This window comes from Numida meleagris, chromosome Z (genome assembly GCF_002078875.1).
Source record: "Numida meleagris isolate 19003 breed g44 Domestic line chromosome Z, NumMel1.0, whole genome shotgun sequence".
Classification (NCBI taxonomy): domain Eukaryota; kingdom Metazoa; phylum Chordata; class Aves; order Galliformes; family Numididae; genus Numida; species Numida meleagris.
In genome coordinates this window covers 56,517,955-56,543,075 of record NC_034438.1, presented here as the reverse complement: position 1 = coordinate 56,543,075, position 25,121 = coordinate 56,517,955, and the positions used below count along the sequence as shown (strand labels likewise).

The following is a 25,121-nucleotide window of genomic DNA, read 5'->3' as shown; positions in this document are numbered from 1 at the left end:
GCTAGTGGGGGAAGAGAGAAGGGATGTCTTGGGGCATGGTGAGGACAGCACACTGGTCTGCACTGTGTGCACACATAATGTGTTGTGGTTGAGCTTCCCAGAGATTCATGTAAAATTAGTTTCGCAATGAGAATGTGGGGATATTTGAGTACAGAAACAGTATTTAGGGAAACCCCACACAATATGGAACGCTCAAACGCTGGCTTCCCACAAAACAGGTTTGTGTGGGGGCGGATAATCTTAGAATTCTAAGAAAGGTCCTAAAGTGCTTGTAAAATAGGGATTGTAAGAGAGAAGCCATACCATAAATTAGAATTCATTAATCATATTGTTTGTATTCATTCAAAACTTGGATTCCCCCTGAAGTTTTCTACAGGCCTTGTGGTATAAAATATATAATTCCAATAATTTTACATCATTTATGTTGTAGGTTGGCATTTCTAATTAGGGAAAGAGTTGATTTGTTGTACTGAGTGATCAGACCAGTGTTTGAATATGCCAAGTTTGATTCTGTTTGTCTCCAAGTCTGTCAGAAATACCAGTTATACCAAAATTCAGTTTGCTTTATTTAACTTAGATTTATTTTTACATGTATATTAGCTGACCTAATGAATTGAGGGCTCTGGTTTTGTTCTTTGTTGTCTGTTTTTTAAAGAGAAGCTGTTAACACACTTTTAGCTTTTTCCTGTAACTTAGGACTGAGGTTACTGCCAATCACTGACTTTTAAAATGTGTTCTTCCCCAGCAATCTGTCGAAATAGCTGTGGTGATGGATTTTGCTCTCGCCCTAACATGTGCACTTGTGCAAGTGGACAAATATCACCTACTTGTGGACCAAAATCTAGTAAGGACTTACTATATTTACTTTCCTTAGAGATTTCTTTTTAAATAATTCTTGTTACATGTCAACTTAAAAATAACTACTGTGTGAAGTCTTTAAAAATAATTTTTCATTGCTGAAGACATATGTGTAACTTACACTTCAGTATCTCTAGGCTTTTTGATAAGGACTGGTTTTCTGTATGTGCATTATTACTCTTAGTGACAAAATGGGGAAAAGAACAAGATGTGTTTAAACAGATAAACATGTTTAAATGCAAATGCGCACGGTATTAACATTTTCCTCAAGTCCATTTTCCTAAGAATTGAAAATTATGCAGCCTTCAAGTTAATTATAAGTACTAAGCTGCTAAATATGGTCATGGAGAAACTCTTATTCATTGATGCTTTTAAAATAAAGGCTTTCCAATGGCTGCAACTAACAGCTTTTGTTACAGGATTCCTAAGCATGCCCTTAAATATGAAGTTGATGTCTGCTTTCAGATGTCTTTGTTTTTATCCATGCTCGCTTCCTACAGTAGTGTTTTCCATTAATGCTTGTGTCCATGTGTCTGTCCTGGCCCCTGCAGCGCAGCAGTGCAGCATCAGGTGCATGAACGGTGGTACCTGCGCTGACGACCGGTGCCAGTGCCAGAAGGGCTACATTGGGATCTACTGCGGACAGCGTAAGTAGCCGTCCTGGTGTGTCATCCTGGTGTGTTCAGCCCTGCAGGCCAGCCATCCCACCCCAGGCAGGGTATGGAGATAGAAAACAGCCTCTTAGCAGAAACAGAGCAAAATGTCAGTGAGCAGTGTGATGCTGTTGTGGGGGACAGCATTTAGCTGGAAGTCAGTTCGTGTATGAAGTACATTTATAGTCTCTGAAGTTCAAACGAGGGATTGAATCCACCAAATAGTTTTGGCTGGAAAAATCCTTTGGGAGTGGTGACAGTATACATCCCCCTTGCCTTTTTTTTTTTTTTTTAAAAAAAAAAAAAAGCAAACATATGGTCAGTAATTTTTCATTCTCTTTGAAGAAATTTCTCAGAAGAGGATCTTAACTGGTGTGTTAGAGCAAGTTTTTCTGTTTTCTCTTTGACTAAGGAGAAAGATTAAATATGGTTAAAGCTCTTGGATGTTTTTTTAGTTGGCAGACAAGGTGGAAAGTCAATTATTTGCACAGTTCTACCTATTGTAGGACAGTGTTGACAGGCTATACAGATTTAGCAAAGTATAAGAATTACTTGAGACTGCAGACATGAAAATGGATTCAAAGAAGTAAGATGTCCTGAGGCCAGATGTTATTAGCTGAGAAATTAGCTGCTGGAGGTGTTCTGAAGGAAATAGAAACAAATAAATGCCCGTGTGCAAAGAATGGTCAAACTGGGTAGTGTGGAAGAACATCCTTTTATCTTACTGTTTGGTCTTAGTGCTTTAGAGCAGACTTCTTTTTTTTTTTTTTTTTTTTTTTTCCTCTTTAATTCTGCCTGGGTAAGCTCTTAAAAAACTTTAAGTTACAGTTGTAATAATACAATGTAACCCTTGTTCACTGACAAATTTACTTCTGAGGGCTGGTGGCCCCATCTTGCGCACACTCTCAGACAGGGCATGTTGAGAGTAAATAAATGAAAAGGTATGTCTAAAGCAGTCCATAGAGCCTGAACATAATGTTGAGACCGGTTTCAGTGAATATCTTTTTATGTTCCCCACTGTGATACAGAGCATTTTTTTCTGATTTGAAAGATTTACTATCTCTACATTCCTGAGGTTCATTTGCACTGGATACTCAAATACATTATAAACCCCAGTCTAGAAACTTCTAGACTGGGACTTCTTTGCTGCTGTTCACATGACTTAAAGACAGTGGGACTGTCTTTAAGTTGAAATTTGTTGATTTGGATTGTATGCTAACTTTGAACAAGGCTATATGTCCTAGAAACAGTGACCCAGATAACAGGCAGAATTGATCAAAAAACTTTAATGGTATTATAACTAGTTGATGAACTGCCTCTTTTTCAAACTGGGAAGACTTCATTGCTTTGGCAGGAGGCTTTGTTCTTGATTCTCTCCATTGATAAATAGTGTGAGAGAGTGTGCATAACTGCAGAAGTACTTTTTCCTTCTTTCTATACTGTGTCTTTTTACAAAAAAAAAAAAAAAAAAAAAAAAAGTTTCATTTCTTTTAGAGATCCTCTAGGAAACATAGTTTCTGAAGGTACTTAAAAATAAATTAAACTGTTAATTCCTTTCCCTTGCTCCAAGCATCCCTTCTTCTGCCAGCATTATGAATCCTGAGTGCTGTGTTGTCTGTCTCCCTGAGTCCCCAGGCCCTGCTTCCCGAGATGTTTGTTGCTGTTGGAAGTCAATATCACAACTTAATATATGCGCAAATTAGTTGAGTTTGTACCTGCTAACTTTCGTGATGGATGTAAGTTTTTACAATTAGAGACTAGCACTGCACAACTGTTTAAAAAAATGTACTGAAGTTAAGCGTCTGCCAAAAAGCTTTGCTGAATGAGGTTAATTAAACAGCTGCTTGCAATTAAGGTGGAGCAGGTGTAAGTGCTAATGGAATTTGACCTGAACAATCATTATTGTTGGTGTTTGGTCTTTGGGACCAGAGAGACTGAGAGTAGTTGAGGGGAAAAAATGATTTTTGAATGGCACAGATGTCAATCTAAAATGTTGTTAGTAGTATAACTTTTTTTTTTCTTTTTGTTAATTAAAGCTGTCTGTGAGAAAGGCTGCCAGAATGGAGGACGGTGTATTGGACCTAATCGCTGTGCATGTGTCTACGGGTTTACTGGCCCTCAGTGTGAAAGAGGTAAAATAAATAAATAAGGCAATTATGAGCAGTTATATGCAACAATGTGTGTGTGCAAGCTTTGTGTAATGTACTTGCCAACTGAACCAGTAAGTTTACAACAAGTCATTTGTTACTTGTACTTCTAGAAAGCTTGTCTTTATGGTTGGGTAGCCACAGTTCAAGATGGCAAATACAAAGTTCTCGCAGCTGGGAGGAATTTGAGCTAATTTGGGCTGCTTATTCTGTTTTGTGTGGTAGTTGAAAGATGAGTTACCTTTTTCTCTCAGCTACATGATATAATGTTAGTGCAAACTGCTGTTCAAATTGCTGTGTATTAGAATCACACATGTGTAACTAGATGAGTACAACAACTCTTATAAGGGGAACTTGAAAAGTTACTTACTCTGGTTAATTCTGTTTTACGAGAAAAAGTATGACAAGGAAGAAACTTCTCTCATTTGTAAAAACAACTGAAACGTAGCTTAAGTTAAAGTGCTTCCATTCAATTGAGGGATCAATGTAGGATTTTATTTTAAAATTTTGTAGAGAAATTCTTTAGCCTTCGTTATAATGGTCATATTGATGCTGGCGAAAGTCAGTTCTAATGATGCTGCACAAAATGTTTTTAGTGTTACACTATATCATTAGCACACAAATAATTAAGGCACTAAGTCCATACATATTCATTTATTCTAAATCTGCTTTCATTCTCAGAAATGTAAACTTTTTGCTTTTTAGTAAATGGGAATGCTGTTTTTATTCTGCAGCCAAGGTGACTCTAGAGAAATTGTAATTTAGAACTGCTCAACATAAGTTGTAACTGTAGAGCATATTTTGTGTGTATCAAACTAACAAGTATAACCCAGTTTATTGTCCTGCTGGGATGGATTTTTAAAGAGTGGATATAAATGGGAACTGCTTTTCAAAGGGATGGTAAGAATCGTACATTCTTTAAAATGAAGTTGTCAACAATAATCAAAGCTGATGTTGAAGAGCTTAGCAGAAATATAATTCTTTATCTTACTTTAAGTTAGTGTGTTTGCAAATATGTTCTCATCTAAAAGGATGCTGAAGAACTGAGCAACAATTTTATGAAATCCCAAATGCTTCTAAACATTGTTCTCTTACTCCCTTAAACGTTCAACAGGTTGTTAATATTGAAAAGCAGGATGGGGTCATTTGTGTCAGCAGAAATTAGTCTAGGGTTACTCTTGTAACATCACATTCTTACTTCACATCAGCAGTGGGTAAGACACTCAGGGCAAAATCAGGCTGCTTAGAATCATAGAGTAATCTAAATTTGAAGAGACCTCCACCAGGGCATCTAGTCCAACCCTTCAATTAGCAAGCATAATCTGATCAGATTGCTCAGGTGTGTGTCCTATCTGTAGTGTTGTGGAGACCTCCAGAAGTTGAAATTTCACACTCTCTGAACAACCTGTTCCACTATTTGACCATGCTCATGGTAAAAACTTCTATATTAATATCTAATCGGAGTTTTGTGTGTTCCGATTTGTGTTTGTTGCCTCTTGTCTGAGTGATGTGAGACTCCAAGAAGAATCTGGCTCTGGTTTCTCTGCATCCTGTTGTAGGCAGCAATATACTCCCCTTAAAACCTCCTCTTTTTAAGGCTGCACAGACTTTGGTCCATCAGCTTCCTCGCACAGGGCAGATGCTCCAGCTCCTTGATCAGCATTGTCCCTCTTTCCTGAACTTTATTCTGTATGCCCATATCTTTTCTTCTTTTGGAGAGTGAAAAACTGCACATTCCTCTGGTTCAAGCTAACAAGTGCCAGTTAGTGACAGAGGGCCACTTTGCTGGTATAGATGCTTCTCTCATGCTGATAAAGCTCACAGAACTGGCCTTCTTTGCTGCAGGGATGGACAGCCAATGCATATTAAAGTTTTTGTCTACTTGCACCCCCATGATCTTTTTCTCAGAGCCACGTGGCTGGCAGTTGGCCTTCAGCCTGAATTGATCCATTGGGTTCATCCATCCTGATTGTGAGATTTTATCTGCTTTTGTTGAACATCTTCAGAAAACTCCAAGCCCCCCTTTTTTTTTTTTAAGCTGTCTGGTCACTCTGGGTAGCCACTCTGTCCTCCAGCATATCAGCTGGTGCCCCTGGTTTGATGTCATCTTCAAGCTTGCTGAAAGTGCATTCTTGTACCATCATCCAAGTTGTTAATGAACACATTAAACTGTTACTTGTCCCAGTACTGCTCCCTGAGGTCTGCAGTAGTTTTCTGACCTCTAGCTGCACTTTGCACAATTCTTTAAACCAGGAGACCAGTTTTCTTCTCACCTTATCTGCTGTTTGCGTATTCATCCTGTTTCTCACTAATGACAGTCTCTCCATGGAAGGTTTCTGCTGGGTCAGGCAACATCCACTGCCCTCTTGTCTTTGTGCTAGTGACCTCAGGTTTGACAGCAGTGATGTGAGTTACCCTTGATAAACTCATGCTGTCTGCTCATAAATATCATCTTGCATTTCTGTGTTCAGAAATGGCTTCTGCCATAGAATTCTGTGTTGCAAATTCAGCTGCAAGGTACTCAAAGCTGCATGTTAATTGCGAAAACAGCTTACACTGTTTTTGACGTTTGTTGATGGGGAAAATGGAGATATTGTCATTCTGAAAGACAGAAATATCTCAATCAAACTGAAAAAAAGCAAGAATTTGTATTTGCTATTCCAAGTTTGTTTTATATACCCACTAGATGTCACAAGCAACGGAGAAATGTAAAGGACGAATTTGTTTCTTTCCCTTTAATTACTTCTGGTTTTAAGAATGAAAACAGTATTTACACTTACTTATTGCTGTTGGTTTAGTTTTTGCTGTTCTGCTATATCCAGCCCATTCCTTATAGTTGATTCTTGTGAATGAAGCTCAAGAACTCAATTCTTTCATATTTTGGTTAGTGTGGAAAGTCAGAAACATCAGTCTGCTAAGAACTCTATTAATGTTTGTAACTGTTTTCAGCAGACTGTCTTTGTAGAATGAACAGTTTCTTCTAGCAAAAAGGAACACTATCTGTCTATCAATTTAGGATGGACTTCCAAAGCAACCTGAAGTGGTTGGACACTAAGAATTTGTGTTATAGTTTGATCCTTAGTTCGTATGGAGCTTATATTTGGACACCTTCAATAGATAGATAACACTTATATCTGGTCAACAGTGTGATAGAATTGTAATACTGAATATGAATTTTTATTATTTTTGGTGTTGACTGCATTCAGAAATACTTGGTTTATTGCCAGACAACTTGGTAGGCTTTCTTTTTGTGATAAGTAGTCATCCATGTTTAAGATTTGCTTTTAGCTTAGAATCTGACTAGTTTCAGCACTGTGGAATCCTGTTAACAGATATGACAGACTCCAACTGTGGGGATGGCTTAGAGTCTTTTTTAAGAATGGTTATGTGTGAAATAACAGGTTGACTCCTGTAAAAGATTCTAGTGCTAACAGATGTAACTTCATTTTTGCTGTGACGAAAGCTTAACAGTCTGCTTTCTTACAGTTCATTGTGAAAATATAAAACAGCAGAATTCAAGAAACAAAGGTAGTAAACATCTGTATTTTGGCATCTCTATTTCTTAGCTGTCTTTCAAAGTCTTATACTCAATCTACAACTGAAACATGATTTGCAGAATGTTATTGTTTTAGGACATTTAGGCTATATTTTTTGTTTTCTTGTTGTTTATACTATGTATTTAATATATATAAATATATATGATGTAATATGCTTTTATAAATTGGAAAGGACTAAACTAAATTTCTCCTAATCTTTTCTCTTGATGCATAGCCTTTCTCAGTTTAGTAGTGACATCAGTATTGTAAGTAGTATCATATGAATAAAGAAGGATATACGCATTCAGTGAAGTTCTGGCTTTGTAATTCTTACATAGCACCTGTTACATGCTTGCCGTGTAGGAAAAAATACTGTAATGGGAGTTGATAATCTACGGAGCAATGTGTGGTAGCAAACTTTTCATGTGTGTTTTAAACATGTTAGACATCTGTAAAATACTGAGAAAACTAGTTGTAGCCAAGACAACATATATACTACTTTGCTTGTCAGGTTAAGCAGAGTGTGATGTGCCTACAGGGAAGGATTAATTTCTCTAAAATAAATAAACAGTTCTCTGTTTTTCATAGCTACCTAGGGTTGTAATTGTGGAAATGGCTCAATGCACAGTATTTATTTATTTATTTATTCCATCAAACACATGTAAAGAACTTAAAAAGTTTCACAGTATTTTTCTTATGGCTTCTCTTGCATCCATTGCTCTGTAGTCGATTCTGGTATTGCCTTTTTTATGAAGGTGGCCACCAACTTGAATGTATGTAAACACATTGGTTGCTGTTGATCATTTGTTAGACATAAATATGTAGTCTTAACTTTTCATCTCTTCCATTAGCTTGCAAATTTTAGACTTAAATGATGTAGTGCATCTGTGAAGACGCTGGATTGTAGAATTTATTAACATAGTTTGCTTTGCTGACTTTCGGATAATTTTGTCGTATTTCCAAATATAGTTGGCAAGACAAAATTTTCCAAAGAAGAAGCTACTAACTTACTGCACTTTTGTTCAGTGAAAGAAACTTGATTTCTGTAATATATACTGGTAGTGACTATTAGCAGTCTGTTATGTAATACTTCTAGAATTTAGTTTTTTGTTTTATGTGAGCTGAATAATGTGAAAAAAATGTAAAAGATACCTTAAGCATTTGTTCTCTCGGACAGTAATTTATAGTTTATGCTTTTAACCTAGTAAGAAGTTCATAATTTTCAACAAAATGCAGAAGTCAATGATTTCTTTATCTGTTTGTAGAAGTTCCATGATGCTTTACAGTTAAAAAAAAAAAAAAAAGCCTCTATACTTTAATTTTAAACTGAGTTTAGCAACAATTCATAACTCTTTAAGTAAAATCATATAGTTTAAGATTATGTGAACTTCCCTTGCATATCATATCAGAGTTATAAAGGATTTTGTTTTGTTGTATTTTTTTTTTTACATTACTGTGTTTTAAATGCATACTTTTTATTGTTCTGTAAATTAAATTCTTTTAAAATAGATATTTTCTTCCTAATATAGAACATATGTAGCTCTCCTTCAGATTGGCCTCCCAGACTCAGTTATATGATAAAACGTGACTGCTTGTTCAGCTATCTGGGCTCCTAGCAGACTAATTTCCGGGCTGGAGACAGGAGGCTGAGCAGTAACTAATGACTGGCATGATTACAGTATTTAACTTGAAACTTGCTGCTGGGTTAACAAGAAAGCAGAACCTGTCTGGGAGCTCGTGCTTCAGTCTTTCTGATATATACAATGACCTTTTGTATTTTCTATCAAAGTCTGTTCCTTTGGTCAGCTTCTTCTTTTTGATCTGCAAACACACAAGATTCAAGCATTTGATTTTGTCTGTGTTTTACAGAAGAAATTAAAAAAAGATGTTGAAATATAGTTGTCCTATCCAGTGAAAGAAAATTGGAAAAAAAAATCCACAAGAAACCAAATGAAGCAGAATAAGTGGCAAATCATCCTCAGTTTTTCGTAGCATGAACAGTTCTTTCGATTTCTCAAGACTGCCTATATGAGCAAATAATATTTTTGTTCCTGAATGCAGCCTGTACTTTGTTTTTTTAAATGTTGTGTGGTGATTTGTAGAGGTGTGTGTAGCAGAATGGAAAAGCAGCAACATTTGTTTCCGTCTTTGTCATAGATTAATGGAGGAGAAGTGGGAGAGAGGCATGCTGTCATTGTTGAAAATCTGCATTCATCCCACATAGAAGAACAGTGCTTGCAGACTGTGCAAAAGTGATGGGATGGGTGCCTTAAAGTAGGAAGAAAGGGTTTTAGATTGAGGAGGAATAGCTTGGGAAGAGCACTGAAGAAAAGAGAGGACTTCAGATAAAGGCTTGGGCTGATGAGTAAAGAGGAAAAGCATAAATCTAGCAGTTGAATACAGCGTAAGAACATCAGAAGGGGGGGAGCTTTTGGGTTGTTCTCAGTAAAATTATTGCTTGTGTGTCTTACCCCAGTGTGCTTGTTGCACCTGGAGTTCCTAGCGGTACATGAAGTGACCTCCCCTGTGCGGGCGGGCAGCAGCTCCAACCAGTGATGAGAGAGTCCAAGGAGAGATAGACTTAAGAAAGAGTGCAAAGAGAGAGAGCAATGGAATGAGGGGGTGGCCTGGGAAATGGGGTACTGCAGGCAGATATCGAAACAGACGTGAGGCAGAGGATGTCTGCTGGACATGAGCCAGCAATGTGTGGTTGCAGCCCAGAAGGCCAACTATATTCTGGGCTGCGTTAAAAAAGAGATGGCCAGCAGGAAGAGGGAGGTGATTGTCTCCCTCTACTCAGCTCTTGTGAGGCTGCATCTGGAGTACTGTGTCCAAGCCTGGGGCCCTCAGTACAAGAAGGACACAGAGGTCTTGGAGTGGGTCCAGAGAAGGGCCACCAAGATGATCAGAGGGCTGGAGCACCTCTCCTATGAAGAAAGGTTGAGGGAACTGGGCTTGTTTAGCTTGGAGAAGAGAAGGCTCCGGGGAGACCTCATTGTGGCCTTCCACTACTTGAAGGGAGCATATAAACAGGTGGGGAAACAACTGTTTGCATGGGTGGATAGTGATAGAACAAGGGGGAATGGTTTTAAACTGAGACAGGGGAGGTTTAGGTTAGATATTAGGAGGAAGTGTTTCATACAGAGGGTGGTAATGAGCTGGAACAGGTTGCCCAAGGAGGTTGTGGATGCCCCATCCCTGGAGGTATTCAAGGCCAGGCTGGACGTGGCTCTGGGCAGCCTGCTGTAGTGGTTGGCAAGCCTGCACACAGCAGGGGAGTTGAAACTAGGTGATCATTATGGTCCTTTCCAACCCAGGCCATTCTACGGTGTCACTGAAACAGAGGTCTGTTTCTTGAGATAGGAGAGCATACATCTCACATTGTATTTGAGAGCAATGGCTTTCATCTGACCTCCTCAACAGGAAAGTAGTTCATCTTGATCCTCTGTTTAAGGACAAAGATGAGAATGGGGAAAAAGAAGATATTTCTTCAAGCCAGCAAGATGAAGAAGTTAATCAATTGTCCAGAGAAATAACTAGAGTGAAGGAAGGGGCATATCAGTGAAATTATGAACAATATATACTAACTGAAGCAGAAGAGGAGAGAATTCAGATGTTAAGCAATCAAGGAGGGAATAAAATATTTAAGAAATTTTATTTTCCTGTGACAGGTATGTAAAAGATCTTGTACACAGCTCCTCAATATCTGTTGCTGGTTGCTGGACCATGAGAACAGAGGCATTTCAAGTTCAGCAAGTTACAGTGAGAACTTCTGTGGACCTTTTGAGAGCTTATATATTTGGTTGTCTGCTTTGAAGCAGTACCCCAGTGACTACTAACTTTTTTTTGGATGCTTGATAGCAAAAATGTTCTTGTGGTCAATGAGCTTTATCTTTTAGAAGGAGCTGTGAGGATGTAATATCTTAATTCTGCAGGGTTTTTTTGTCTGTTTTTGCTTTATAGTGGCTAGAATGAGCCTAAATTGAAATAGATGTTCATTACGTTGGGTAGAATGTGTGAATGTAAGTGGGTCCCTGCTTTGAAGAGCTAACCATACAAAGTGTGTATTATTGCCCTCCCCCCATGCCCCTGAGATGGGCTGGGGCACTGTGAGATTGCAATTCACTGAAGGCTGAGCACGGTAGTTTCAGCAGGCTTAGCAGTCAGACAAATATCCTGAGTTGTTTTAACTAGGGAGGTCATACATCTCATTTTGCTGGGGTTAGTGTGAGACTGCTGAATTTTGCATGCTCAGGGAGTGAATGTAACTGAAAATGCAGGATATTTTTATTTTTGGAAAAGGCAGGAAGAGAGAAATGCAGTAAGACTGTCAAAGATCAACCATCGTTCTTCTCTTTTTGCCATAGGGTCATGTGACCTGTTCTTCTTTCTTCTTTTTTTTTTTTTAAGTGCACAGAAAGTGGAATACTTACCTGCTGAACACTGATTTTGTTCATTTTCAGTCTGCTTTTAGCCATTGCAAACATGTGGTGTTGAAACATTTTCTGCTTGTTTGTAGAACCACTCTGTGACTTGAAAAAAAAAAATACTAGTTCACTGGCATCTTCTAACAGCCTCATCCAGTTCACAGGTGTTTTCATCTACGGTGTGGTAAAATCATGAGTTAAAAGCTCTACAAAACATGAATCTCTGCTTTTTAAAAAAGAAATCTTAATAAAGAAGCATTTATGTCAGTTTTCCCACAAATAATGAAAAACTAGTAGCAAAATGCTGCAGTTTTGTTGGTTTTGAAAAAAAAAAAAAAAGCTTGTTTAAAGTAAAAATCTGTTATTTTCCTTCAAGATGGGTAGTAAGAGATAACAATTACAGGTATTTGCAGCAATAAGCGGTAAAATTTTATCTGATGTAAATTTGGCAACTCCATGTATAAGTTTCGAAATTGTCTACCTGTGAAAAACAAGAAAGAAAGTATCCAAGTTAGAGAAATACATCAAATTGATTGTTAGAAGATCCTGCTAGTTATTTTCATTATTTGTTTGAGGCTAGAGATTTCAAACTCAATCAATTTGAGTATAATATACTTCAAATTTTTGGTTTGCACAGTTAAGAGCAGTCCCTATTCAGGTGAAGTTATTTGCATGCTTGAATGGTTGGATCATAGTATCATAGAATCATAGTCATCTCTAAGGTCATCAAGTCCACCCATGAAACTAGCACTGTAAAGTCTACCACCAAACCATGTCCCTAAGCACTGCATCTACGCATGTTTTAAATACCTCCAGGGATGATAACTCAACTACTTCCCTGAGCAGCCTGTCTCAGAGCTTCACAGCCATTTCGGTGAAGATATTTCTTCTAATGTACAGCCTATACCTCCTCTGGTGCAACTTGAGGCCATTTTACAGCTACTTGAGGTAGCTGTAGAAAGCAATGAGGGCTCCCCTGAGCCTCTTTTTTTTTTTTTTTTTTCTAGATTAAGTAAGCCTGATTCCCTTAGCCATCCTTCAGAGGACTAATTCTCTGTACCCATCACCATCTTCATGGCCATTCTTTGAACACACTCCAGCGCCTTTGTTCTTGTAGTGAGGGCCCAAAGCTGAGCACAGTATTCAAGGTGCAGTCTTACCAGAGCCAAGTGCAGGGGGAAGATTGCTTGCCTAGTCCTGCTGGCCACAGTCTTATACAAATTAGGGTGCCACTGGCCTTCTTGGCCACCAAGGCACCCTGCTGGCTTGTATTCAGACAGCTGCTGACCAGCACTCGAGGTTCTTCTCTGCTAGGTGACTTTCCAGCAACTCTTCCTCCAGCAAATGGTGTTGCATGGCGTTGTTGTGACCCAAGTGCAGGACCTGGCACTTACTCTTCTTGATCATCATACAACTGGCCTCGGCCCATTGATCCAGCCTGTTCAGATTGCTCTGCAGATCTGCCTACTCTCAAGCAAAGCAGCCTCGCTGTCTAACTTGGTGTTGTCTGCAAACTTACTGAGAATCTCCTGGTGAACTACAGTAGTTCTGAAGGGTAAATTCAGGATGTTGCTTTCACACTCTAAGTATCAGTAGCTACTAGACTTACAGGATTCTGACACCAGCTTACTTGGCTTTACCTTTCACCGTAATCTCCAGCGGGGGAAAAAAAAAAACTTTCAGCTTTTCCTTCTCCCCCCTTTCACAAACGGACAACTTTTCAAAATTGAAAACCCAGCAAGATGTCTACAGAGAACGTGTGGTTTTGCTTTAAAATTTCTCCCTTCTCACTATGCAAAGAGTTAACATTTTGCACTTTTAAAAAGGACATAGATAACACTGAACATGCTGTTGGCAATAATGATTAAGAAAGTAATGTAATCCAGGTCAGTATCTTTCTCTTACTTCCCTTTTTAATTTGAATACTTCAGCACGTGTTGGTTAGTGTTCCTTCCCTCTTTTCCTCTATAAGCATTATCACATTCAGTCTGTCTTATTAAGTATCTAGAAAACATGGGTGCAGCAAAGAAAGTCGCTTTATACTGAAAAGCTACTGAAGTCTAGCTTTTGTGAATGTAGTATATACACAGTGAGTGTAGTACGTTGTCTCTGAACACAAAAGACGAAGCTGATTATGCTGTATGGGACAGAAAATGACCATGATGGCAGGCCCAGTGAGTTTGAACCTGTGGCTCACAGATGCAATGGAAGCACAGTCATCTGGGAACAAGCTAAAATCTATGTAAGAGATCAGAGCTTCATTTGCTAATGAACTAACCAATTATAATCTCTAGCCTAGAGAGTTCTTGTGGCCTTTTACTTCAAATTAGTAGCACAGAGCAGTTATAAGTTTCTCTACAGCTGAAACTGGGAAGAGGAGTAACAAACAAAAACAAAAAAGCCAACAACCTGAAATTTGGATAATGCTGTGTCCGCTATCAGTGGGTACATCCAAAAAATGAGACCATCTCTAATCTTTCAGTAAAGCAGCCGTATTACTTTTATCAGTAGTTGGTTTTTGAAGCACTTGGTATCCTTAATAGCTTTCAGCTAGTTCAGGCATGACAGCTAATTATTGAAGTGACTCAGGGTTATTGTACTTTGTGTTAGACAAATACAGAAATTGTATGTCTTTAAACAAGTTTGCTAGAGGAAGATGAGAATGTAGGTTTGAATAACCTTTTCCAAAGGTCTTCAGAATTTTGACCAGAGTAAAATGAAGCTCACCTGCAACTCAGATACATGGAAAATTTCTTCAGTTTTAGTCAGGGTTTGAATGGGAAGTACTGTAGCCACACTGTGTCAAACTGAAATGGGAGAAGGGACTAGCAGAGTTATTATAGTCTATACCTATGGCAAAAAGATACAGTTTCTTCATACACAGTTTTTTTTCTTTTCTTTTTTTTTTTTTTTTTGCATCCAGTAGGTCTTGGACTGGATTATATTCAGAATCTAGAGATTTTTCACTGAAAAGAAAGTCAAGGATCTGGTAGTAGAAGATCAACAGTCCCTAAACACAAGTATGGAGTGTGTTGTGGAGGAGAAGAAGGAAGGTTGCAGGAAAATTCTTCCTAGTTTTGTCTCTTTCTTTTCTCATTGAATTTTTTTTCGAAAAAAATCACGAAACTGTGATGGCTTTGTTAAGTTTCAGAAGGAAAAAAAAATCTTCAGGGAAAAATAAAAAAGAAAAATACTTGTTTTTATTAACCTAATTACTTCAAGTATCTCCTGAAGAGTATGGGCGTATTTCCAGATTATCTCCAGTAAAATCCAGGGGAGTTAAGAGACTGCAGTTTGCAATTTTGAGACTTCATTTAGACTGAGATGAGAGATGAGAAAAATGCACTTAAGATGTGGATGAGAAAAGCATGGCTTGTAAGCGAAGTGTGGGAAAAGCAATCTGAAATGTAAAGGAGCTGCTGTTATGAGGAACACGAAGGCCTCCCAGTAGATGAGATTTGAGTTCTTAAGCAGCTTGTAAGGAAAGCTTTCCAAATAAGTTAATTTGCTTAACTTGAAATGGTGTACTGAAGAGAAAGCAAAGAAAATGAAAACCTAGAACACAATAGAATTATGACTTGCCAACAGAGACTGCCTTTCACAAAGAAAGTGAAAGCCCCCCAGAATACTCAAGTGAGTAGGAAAACTTCTGTGGAATTTAGGAAGTGCTGATGTTTACTGTTGCTTATGTAAGTGTTGTAGGCAGATTTTAAATTGGGAAAGAAATGGAAGTAACTTTACTTGAAGAACCCAGTTTGAAAAGTCTTGTAAAAATGAAAAAAAAAGTTAAATATTGTATTTTTTTTTTTTCAGATTAGACAAATAGATTTCCTGACAAATTTACAAATACTGTGTTAAGAGGAGGACTGAGAGGAAGCTTTGGGTCATTCAAGAACCTTGATCTTTTTTTTATTCCGTGTTTTCTTGAGGACACTTCAGTTGGAGTCCTTTGGGATTCCTGGTGGATGGTATCTGCTCCCATCTGATGGAAGTGTTGAATCATTAAATAACTCCGTTAAGTATATAGGCTTTGATTTCTCTTGTACAAAAGCTGCATTGATTCTTCCACAGTGCTGCATTTATCAGTATTCCTTCGTCAGTTAAAGCCTAGATGTTGACAAAGGAAGCATACAGCATGCTTTTTGACTCTGAATGTTTTTTAAATTCAGATTAGTGCCAGAATGAGTTTAGAAATGGAAGCTACAGGAATTCTGCAATCTTTTGCTTTCTTTTGGAGAAGATGCATTAATTTCTGTAAACCTTGTAATACAGTTGTACTCTGGCTTTCTGTGGCCTGTGTCTCCCTTTGACTGTCTGACAATTTGCTTCATAGGGCCATTCTAGTCCTCTGGTTTGTAAACTGTGGTCATGGATTCTCTGCATAGAAATAAATAATCTCAGGAATGTTCTACCTCCTTGAGCTCATTTGTATGATACATTTTCTATCACTAACATTAAGTTCTGAGAAGAAGTTTTTAAATGGAAAGCTTTCGCTGTCCTTAAGGTACAGCATGGAAAGCATTTTATAGTGGTTCTCAGAGTTTTTGTGTGAAGACTCAGGTTTTGATGGGGCTAATCAAAAAGTAGTTTTGCCTCCCATTCTTAGCGTTCACCTGCTAGCCAAAAGCATCCCCAGAAAGCATTAGGTGTGAATGTGGGAGCTGGGCGGAGGCAACCTCTTGAAGGATCCAATGCTGTGCCTGACGTCCTCAGTGCACAAATGATTAAGGCAAACAAAGTGGCTCCTCTGCCAGGCAGGCTCAGCTGGCAGCTCCAGCCCCCTCCAGTCTCCCCCTCATTTCCTGGTGGAATAGTGGAGAGAACAGGAAGGGCTAAAGCTGAAAACGTGGAAGCTGAGATAAAGGCAACTCTATGTTTGAAGAAAAGTGGCATGCTCAAGAAAAGCCAACCAAGGAATCCATTCACTTCTTCCCATTCGCAGGAAGGTGCTCAGCCATTCCTGGAAAGCAGGAACATCACACATAATGGTGATGTGGGAAGATGAACTCCATCAAACCAAATGTTCTTTTCTGCTTCTTTCCCCAGCTTTATTGTTAAACACATTGTGCAGTACAGAACATCCCTGTGGTCATTGGGGTCAGCTGTCTTGGGAGTATCCCCTCCCAGCTTCTTGTACATTCCCTGCCTCCTTGCTGGGCAGGGAGAGAGGGAAAAACACTGCTCAGCAATAGCCAAAACAGTGCTGTGTTACCAACACAGTCTTAAACACGAATCCAAAATACAGCACTGTACCAGCTGCTATGAAGAAAATGAACTCCATACAGCAACCAAAAAGCTTCTCAGACAATATAGATTTACAGTGAACTTTTTAAGAAAAGAAAATACTTGGAAGTTCCTGTTCCTTCTTTTCTTTTCCTAAAAAGAAGTATTTGTCTCCAGTTGAAATTCACATTAATTTTTGAAATTCACGTTAATTGAAAATTAATTATTTGTGCAACAAGTTAAAAATAATCTGTAATGCCATCAGTATAGGTTGGATCTCACTGAAGTTTTATGTGAGAGTTCTCTATCATTCCAACCATATTACGTATTGGTGTCATACCTTGTTTCCCCTGTATTCAGGGTTTCAGATTGTGTCATAGCTACTCATCAAATGGTCTTGAGTTTATGATTTGATGTGAATTTATGTTCCCTGAAAGGATTTTGTTAGTAAATCATGTAGTCACAGAATACATTGTTAGCTGAAGAACAGTTGAAGAATTAGCTCTGTCATGTTCATTGTTTGGGAAGGAGAAAGAATGTGACCAAAACAAAAAAGTTGCCCAGAGCATGTTACTGGCAAACATTTTATAGAAATGATGAGAAGTAATGTTTAGTTAGAAAGTGCATTGCCATGATTCCTTTGGGAGAATGCTTGTTTTTCTTCTTAGGAAGCTGTGTGCTCAGGCTGATTTGCTCTTCCCAAGAAGAGAGCCACTATGAGTGTAGTGATCTGGATTTTCTGAGTGCAAGGATAGAGGGTATCATTTGCTCTAGTTTTGGCACAGATTAATTGTTACAGAACTTTAGTTTATAGCAGCTGAGACTACAGAGTGGCCCAGATATGTTGCACCATCACAGATTGCTTATTTAAAGACTTGAAATTTTGGAAATGGTAGAAAGCTGGAGATGACTTATCTATCTTTTCATACAATGGAAAGCAAAGTGCTTGCAGAGATTGAAGTTAGCTTAATTTATTAATATTAACTCATTTAATAATAACATTCAATATAATTATAATTTAAATTTGGATTGATTCATTATTGCACTATTATTAAATATGTTTGTAATGAAATTATGACAATGTGGTGAAATGGTGGAAGAACACTATCACATTTTCAGGTAGGTATCTCCTTAGAAACATTGGTTTATAGAAGCCTATTGCTGAACTTAGATGACTCTTCATAGAGATTTTTAATTATTTAGTTGCTACCTTAAATTAGCCATGTCATAGCCAGTGATTATGAAAATACTCAGAAGACAAGAAGCCTAAAGGAACAACACTAGAAAAGTCAATGGAAATAAATAAAGTAGGAGTTGAAATATTCATTATGTAGCAATGAGCTGTTGATAACAGTGGAAGGAAAGCACAGTCAGGAGTAAAACTGAATTGAATGAAAGCAGCATAGGTAAAGTGTAAAATCTGCATCAGACAGACATTGGCAAAAAGCTTCTTGATGAGCCCCATGGAAAATGATGACTTTAGTGCTTAAGGTCAGTTTGTAGCCAAGTTTCAACACATTGTCCTTTCACAACAGTGGAATGCTGCTATCAACGGTTTACGGGCATTCGGCCCGGTTCCGTGACGAAGGGGACGGGGGATCCACGGGCCCACGCCCCGGGAAAAAAGAAAAGGGGAAAAGAGTAAGGAGATGGCCCTGAGAGCAAAGAACAGCGGCAACAATCTGAGGAGAAACAAACTAATTTACTAAATAAGATATCGGAATGCAAAACAACACACTATAATACAATATAATCACAATTTAAGCTGATAAATCCAATACAGAGAGAGAGAATGTCCCAAAATCAAGGTAGGCCTTACTCTACTACCGACGATAAGACGGCTGGAGAGCGAGGTGCTGCCAAGACAAGAGATGGCGGAAAAAAAGGGACGAGGTCTTGTGATCTGCAAGTTTTTATACTGGGAGCTTTTATCTTTTCCCTCCGGCTGGAAAATGGTAACAGAGGAGCAAAGTACCGTGGGGACTGTAGTAGTCCTTCTCTTCTGAGAACCAGGTATATCCACTACATGATGTTATGATGTGGAATACCAATAACCGAAAATCACAAAACCATGACAGCTGCACACTATAACGCTATCAGCACATTTGAAAAATCTGTAGTAAGGTATTGGCTGGGAATCTTGACATGCCACTAAACTTGCAGAGGTGTTAAAAGCTATGCAACAAGAACTTTGGATGAATTTCAGGAAAAGCAGAAAGGAGATCAGTAACATTAGATCTTAACTGTGGTCTTAAATATAAAGTGAATAAAATAAAGGTGGTAATAATCCTTAGAAAAGAAATAGAACAGAGAAGAAATGGCAAAGATCTGCTTTCTCTTCTCTGCATCTGTAGCTACTCTGTGTGCCTCAGTAAGGGCACTTCCCTGAGAATGTGGCTTTGTGTGGCTGTGACAGTCTTGCATTCTTTCTATCCTTTTTATGTGCATCTTTTTTTTTTTACTACAAGTTTTCTAGCATTCTCAGAATTCTGTGGTGTGAAGAATGAAACTTGCATTTTGAGTTTGAAAGTGAGATCATACTTGATGATGCATCAAATGATGCAAAAAAAGTTGGGTATCACTTTAATTTACAGATACTTGTCCTGGATGTCTGCAAAGTGAGAGGTAACCTCATTGAGGGTAATGGCAAATTGATTATTAGCACTGCAGCTACATATTCTCCTACAATCTCTTTCAACAGAATGTGTGCTCATTTGTCAGTTTTACAACTGCAATACTAAATGTATTTTTTGAAAACGAAACCATTGACTATGTGTGTAGCAGGTTATTGGCAAATCATGAAAACAATTTTACCTCTTCAGAATTAATAAAACATTTCTTGAAGGTTGTATTTTATGCAGCTTAATGCATAGTGCAGACTTTTATCATATGTGCACATCTTTGTATTTTATGTGAGGTGTCAGCTGATTTTTCATGTAAGTCATGGCATATGTTACGTGTCCTAAAAAATGGGTTATGACAGAAGGTTTCCTCACTCCAATCAGCAGCTTAATAAATGTCATCTACTCTCAGGGCTGAGGAAGGACAGAAAGTTTTAGTGGCATGATAATAATGTATGGTTGCTTCTCTGCTTGAGTTTTCCTCATGGGAAGCAGGTGTGTAACATCATTTTAATGTGAGTGTAGGGTTATGGTAGATGACATCATCTGCCAAGAAAACTTATTTGACATCCATCTCATATTATACTTTTTCTTCATCAGGAGAATCAAGTAATTTTCAGTGTCCTGGTTTTACAAAGGTGATGAATGCAATTTCTCTTACAGATTTATTAGATGCTCTGGGCATTGTTTGCAATTCTGGCTGTAATACAGCTAGTAGGCTCCTGGAGTATCCACAGTGCACTGTTTTTACAGCGAGTGCAACTCTTCAGGGAAAGATATGTTTAAAGCTGATGTCCAAAGCTTCTCCTCACACCTTAAAACTGTCATATTAAACTCTTCCTCCTGCAGGAACCTTTATGTTGTCGTTTTCTTTAGCTATAATTCTCTTCCTTCAGAGAAACTCTTGCTTGCTGTGCCTAGAGAGAATCATCTCCCTAGTGTCATGATATCAAGCCCCACTGTCTGCTTTTTTCCTTACTGTGCTGCTCTTTTCCCTTGTTATTCTTTCATTTTGGGGTCAGGCACAGTGGGCTGTTCCTATAATCCTACCTATATTTTCAGTGCCAGCATATATTTCCAGAACGAGTACATCATGCCTCGGTTCCTTTGTGTATGTTACTCTGAATCTGCAGATCATGTCAGCTAAAATCTTCTTGTCAGCTGAAATTTTTATTTTAACTTTTACTGCTTCAGAACCTTGAGCTGTGTCTTCTTTTTATGTCTGAAATTTAAAACTTAGTTTGCATGCTAAATATGGAGAGTATTTTTTTTTAATTTTTACTTTTTAAATTTTTTACCTCATTTCAGCTATTCCAACTGATGTGACTGGAGTTTTACTATTTCACTGTAATATGGCTTTTTAGACTTTGTGCTACCTGAGACATAATCTAGTTACCTCAGCTAAGCAGTCTGATGCACCCAAAATTTCACTGCTTCTGAATATTTGTGTAAAACAAGCTTAATCTGCAATATCTGTGGTAAATGGAAAGTTTAAGAAAGGCCTCCCAGCTAAACCCAAACCATCTGAAAATAATAAAATATAACAATGGTAGAGACATTTTCTAGTATGGAAATCATATCTTTTGATACTAAAAGATGTTTTCTTTCCTGAGGAACAATTATTTTTGAAATCCTGGTTGACTGAAAGTTGGAGATCAGTGTCACAAAATCAAGACTCAGATGGTACAAGTTAGAATAAAGTTAGAATATCTTCTGTTCTGTAGTTGCCTGACTGCTGAGTGCAAGCGTGACAATTTACACGTGTGTAAGAAAAGATGTTTACTCTCTTTTTCAGAATGAAGGTGTTTAATGCAAAGTAACAGATAAAAACATAATGTGATTCTGCAAAACTTTCACTTTTTTATGGTTTAGTAGAACTGGAAATTAATGTTTCTGTATTTGGTCCCCATTTCCAGACCCTTTTATTTGCCTGTTGTAAGTGCAGGTTGCGGTGTGCTGCATGATACCACTGCAGAGCTCTACGTCTCCCTGCAGCCATCACAATTCTGCCAGAGGAAGAACTTTGACAGCAGGCAGTAGTTACCGCTTTATTACTTCATTAAATTGACTTAAGTTGTTCTGATATAACCTTGTGTTTTGTCTGCAGGAAAGACATTTTGGTCAAGGTGGAAGACACTGTTTTAGTGATATGCATAATTTCTGTCAGCTCCTGGAGCAATTGTTTTCAGTCATAAACCAGTACAGAGAAAATGAGCCATGCTGCTTTAACATTGTGAGGGATCAGCCTGCCCACAGATGGGCTAGCTTCGTAAGCAGAGTAAAGCCATTGTTTAAACTCTTCTAGAGAAGGTATCCAAAGCACATTTTGAGTGCAGCACAGGAATAACAACTTTTGTTCTTTCTGAATAGAGAGTTGTTTCACTTCATTTCTATTATCATATCTTAGATGATGAAAAGTTCTGTAACGCGATGAGTATTTTACGGTGTAAAACATGTAAAAGTTATCCAAACCACAGATCTTCACATTAGTTAAGCAAAATTTTACAAACTGAACAACTTTAGTTTTATTTCTTGAGCCAGTAGCTTGGAATAAATAGGGTAGTTTTCTTCTTGTGTCATTGTATTTCAATAAAATTCCTTTTAGTTAGTGCCAGAAAACTTTTCTCCAAAGGTAATGCTATTGCTTTATACTGTGTTTTTAGAATGCCCTTCTCAGTCTCTGTTGTCAGTCCTCTGCCTGATGTTAATCTCCTTATTTGTATAAGCGAACATCTGAAGTTCAAAATCTCAAAGGCATAAGTGTTGCATAGCTCTTTCAAGTGTTACAAGTGTAACAAGCAGTAGTGTTCTTCTCATATATATATATATATATATACATTTTTTTTTAGAGCCATCTAGGTTGAAAAAAACCCTCAAGATCATCAAGTCTGACTGATAACTTGATCTACTGAGTCCCATCACTAAACTGCCTCCCTTAGTGCCTCAATAAATTACATATATTGTTACATAACTGTTAAGATTTTGTGAGTGCTTCATTAATCCCACTCTCTCTTCACATGTTACACTTTAAGAAGGAAAAATAAATGCAAAGAAGTACACAGAACGAGTTAGGAAAGGGAAGATTTGAGACTGCCGTTAAAGAAGTAGAACAAACCCGACACAGAAACTAGTATCGGTTTATTGAAATCCACTGGAAAGATTTCTGCTGATTTCAGTGGCCTCACGTGAACAAAAGAAAAATCTTTGAATACATCAGATATTTTTTCTTCTGTGTTGATTTCCAGTATCATTTGGAAATGCATTGGCATACAGACAGCAATTAAGCATACTTAAGGAGATGTTTTTTGAAAGAAGGTCTAGAGGAAAGACAGATCTTGCTAGACTGGCTTAATATGATACCTTGTAGGTTTCTTTTCTTTTCTTTTTTTTTTACTAATACATTGGCAATTAAAATCTGAAATGACTCCACACTCTGTATGGGCTTTGAAATTTCCTTTTTCCCTTCCTAGCACTAGTAGCAAGCTTCTTGTAAACCATGCTGTCTATCATTCTAGTACTGAAAAAAATATCTTTTGGAACAATAAATGTACATTCAAAAAAGGTTTTACACATTCTCAGTGCTTAGAATTCTGCTGTCAAATTGTTTAAGCCTGTGCAGTGTGTTGGCAACACTAGTTATGTCATTGCTCAGGCTGATTTTAGTGGTTGTAGTTTTGCTAGCCATATAATTGTTTATTCCAAAATCTTAATGTATGTAAGAGTATGCTATTATTTGCTATTTTCTTAGATGGGAGTGTATGAGAAAGCATACTTAAGATATGCTGGCCTGCTGTGCAGTTTATAGTGTTAAATATTTGTAACCATGTATGATTATACAAACTTATATATGAAAAGAGTATTTATATGTATTTTTTATAAATACATATGTTTATATTTCTATGTACTCTTTTTATAGGTGATTACATATTTTATGCTACAGCTATCACACAGAATGATCTAACTTTAGTCCTGTAAAGCCCTTGAGGAAAGTCATCATGCATAATACAATTGGTGAACTGTTCCTTTTAACTTTGGGTGTATGCATGAATGTTCTGTGCACTCACAGGTTCTGTATTAAGTAGAGAAGTTGAGAAAGAGATGTGTCACAAAAAGTATAAAATGGAAAGTATAGATATATTAGTTCAATAACATCTGATCAGTGTTTGCAAAGAGACTTAATGGAATCATGGAAGTTTGGAAGGGATCTCTGGGTCCATTAGGCCCAATCCCTGCTCCAGCAAGGACACCCAGAGCAAGGTGCCCAGGCCATGTCAAGGCAACTTTGGAGATCTCCGTGGAGAAGACTGCACAGCCTGTCTGGGTCCCAGTGCCAGTGTTCCGTCACCTGTATGGCACAGAAGTGCTGCCTGATGGTCAGAGAGAGCCTCCTGTATTTCAGTTTGTGCCCAGTGCCTCTGGTTCTGGCACACGGCACTCCTGACAAGAGCCTGACTCTGTCCTCTGTGCCTCCTACCTCCAGGTATTTATGGGCATGGATGAGATCCCCCTGAACCTCCTCATTATTCTGAAAAATAAGAAATGAGAAGCTTGTTTCTTTTGTTTTGTTGATTTTTCCCATATAGGATGTAGTCATTCAGTGTTAATCTCATATTTGTTTTGATTAATAAAAAAGGAGTTTAGTTAAAAAGTCTAAATGTTGAGCCAGAGGATCAATGTGGAAGACAAAAAGCTGTGGGGATGTAAAGGATTTCTTGGTTGGGAGCTAGACAGATACCAGATATTCAGAAGTAATTTCCTTGCTTTATTCTCCTCCTGTGTTTTTTTGCACACTGTGGCACTTCTGCTACCAGCTGCCTGATCAATTTTGCATAGAAGATGAGATTTTACAAGATGCAGGAGCTCTTAGCAGCTGCCAAGACTAGTCTGAGTAAACTTCAGAGCATCTTTCCACTTACTTCTGGTGAGGATGAAATGCACTGTGCACATATCTGCCGTGACTTCACTCGGTCTCTGTGTGCAGTCTTCCCCTCCTCCCAGTGCCCCTCACGAGGCTCCTGCTGGCAGACAAATGAGGGACTTCTGCTTCTGCAGATTCCCAGGAAATAATGGATGCCAATGCAAATATGCTTTTTTTTGGGTTTGGTCCTGCACAACTAAGTCTGGCAGAAGTCCCAGAGAAGCTACTGAGAGTTTTGATTAAGAACAGAGTTCAGATCCAGGGCCACTGTTTGAATTTCAGCATAGATCTTCTGGTTTTTCTGCTTAACTGCACTGGTCTATAAGAACTAGAAAGTGGAGGCTAGAAGGTGTTTCTGTTACTCAACTTGGAAGGGTCAAAAAGTGAGGCTTGCGTAACTGATGAAAAGCATATTGGATTTTAGAGTTTTAATTATTTTGAGATTGTGGTACAGCACAGCAATTATGTATTAGAAAGAAAATGTTTAATTTCAAGGTATTGTTGAATTTGAAACAAATTAAATATGAAGTTTGAAAATACTTAATATTTTACCTGCTTTAAGTCTTCAGCCTTGTCTGACTTCATCAGCATTATACCTAAATGCTTTAATGTTTAAAAAGCTATAAATGCTCTAATAAAGATTATGTGGAGAAGAGTACTATCAGACATAGAGTTTGGTGTAGCTGATCAGCAGATTGTGTCCAGGTTTGCAAAATACTAGAGTGCCAAAGGAAATGT

General features: G+C 38.0%; 1 protein-coding gene across 2 annotated transcripts in view; it reads left to right on the top strand.

Moving 5' to 3' along the window:
- The window catches only part of FBN2 (fibrillin 2), a 172,831-nt gene that overhangs the window by 3,965 nt on the left and 143,745 nt on the right, over positions 1-25,121 (top strand). For both annotated transcript variants that reach the window (XM_021381204.1, XM_021381203.1), the window contains exons 3-5: positions 746-844; positions 1,410-1,505; positions 3,548-3,643. In XM_021381204.1, the coding sequence (XP_021236879.1) occupies positions 746-844; positions 1,410-1,505; positions 3,548-3,643 (291 nt within the window). The remainder of the gene's footprint in view (positions 1-745; positions 845-1,409; positions 1,506-3,547; positions 3,644-25,121) is intronic.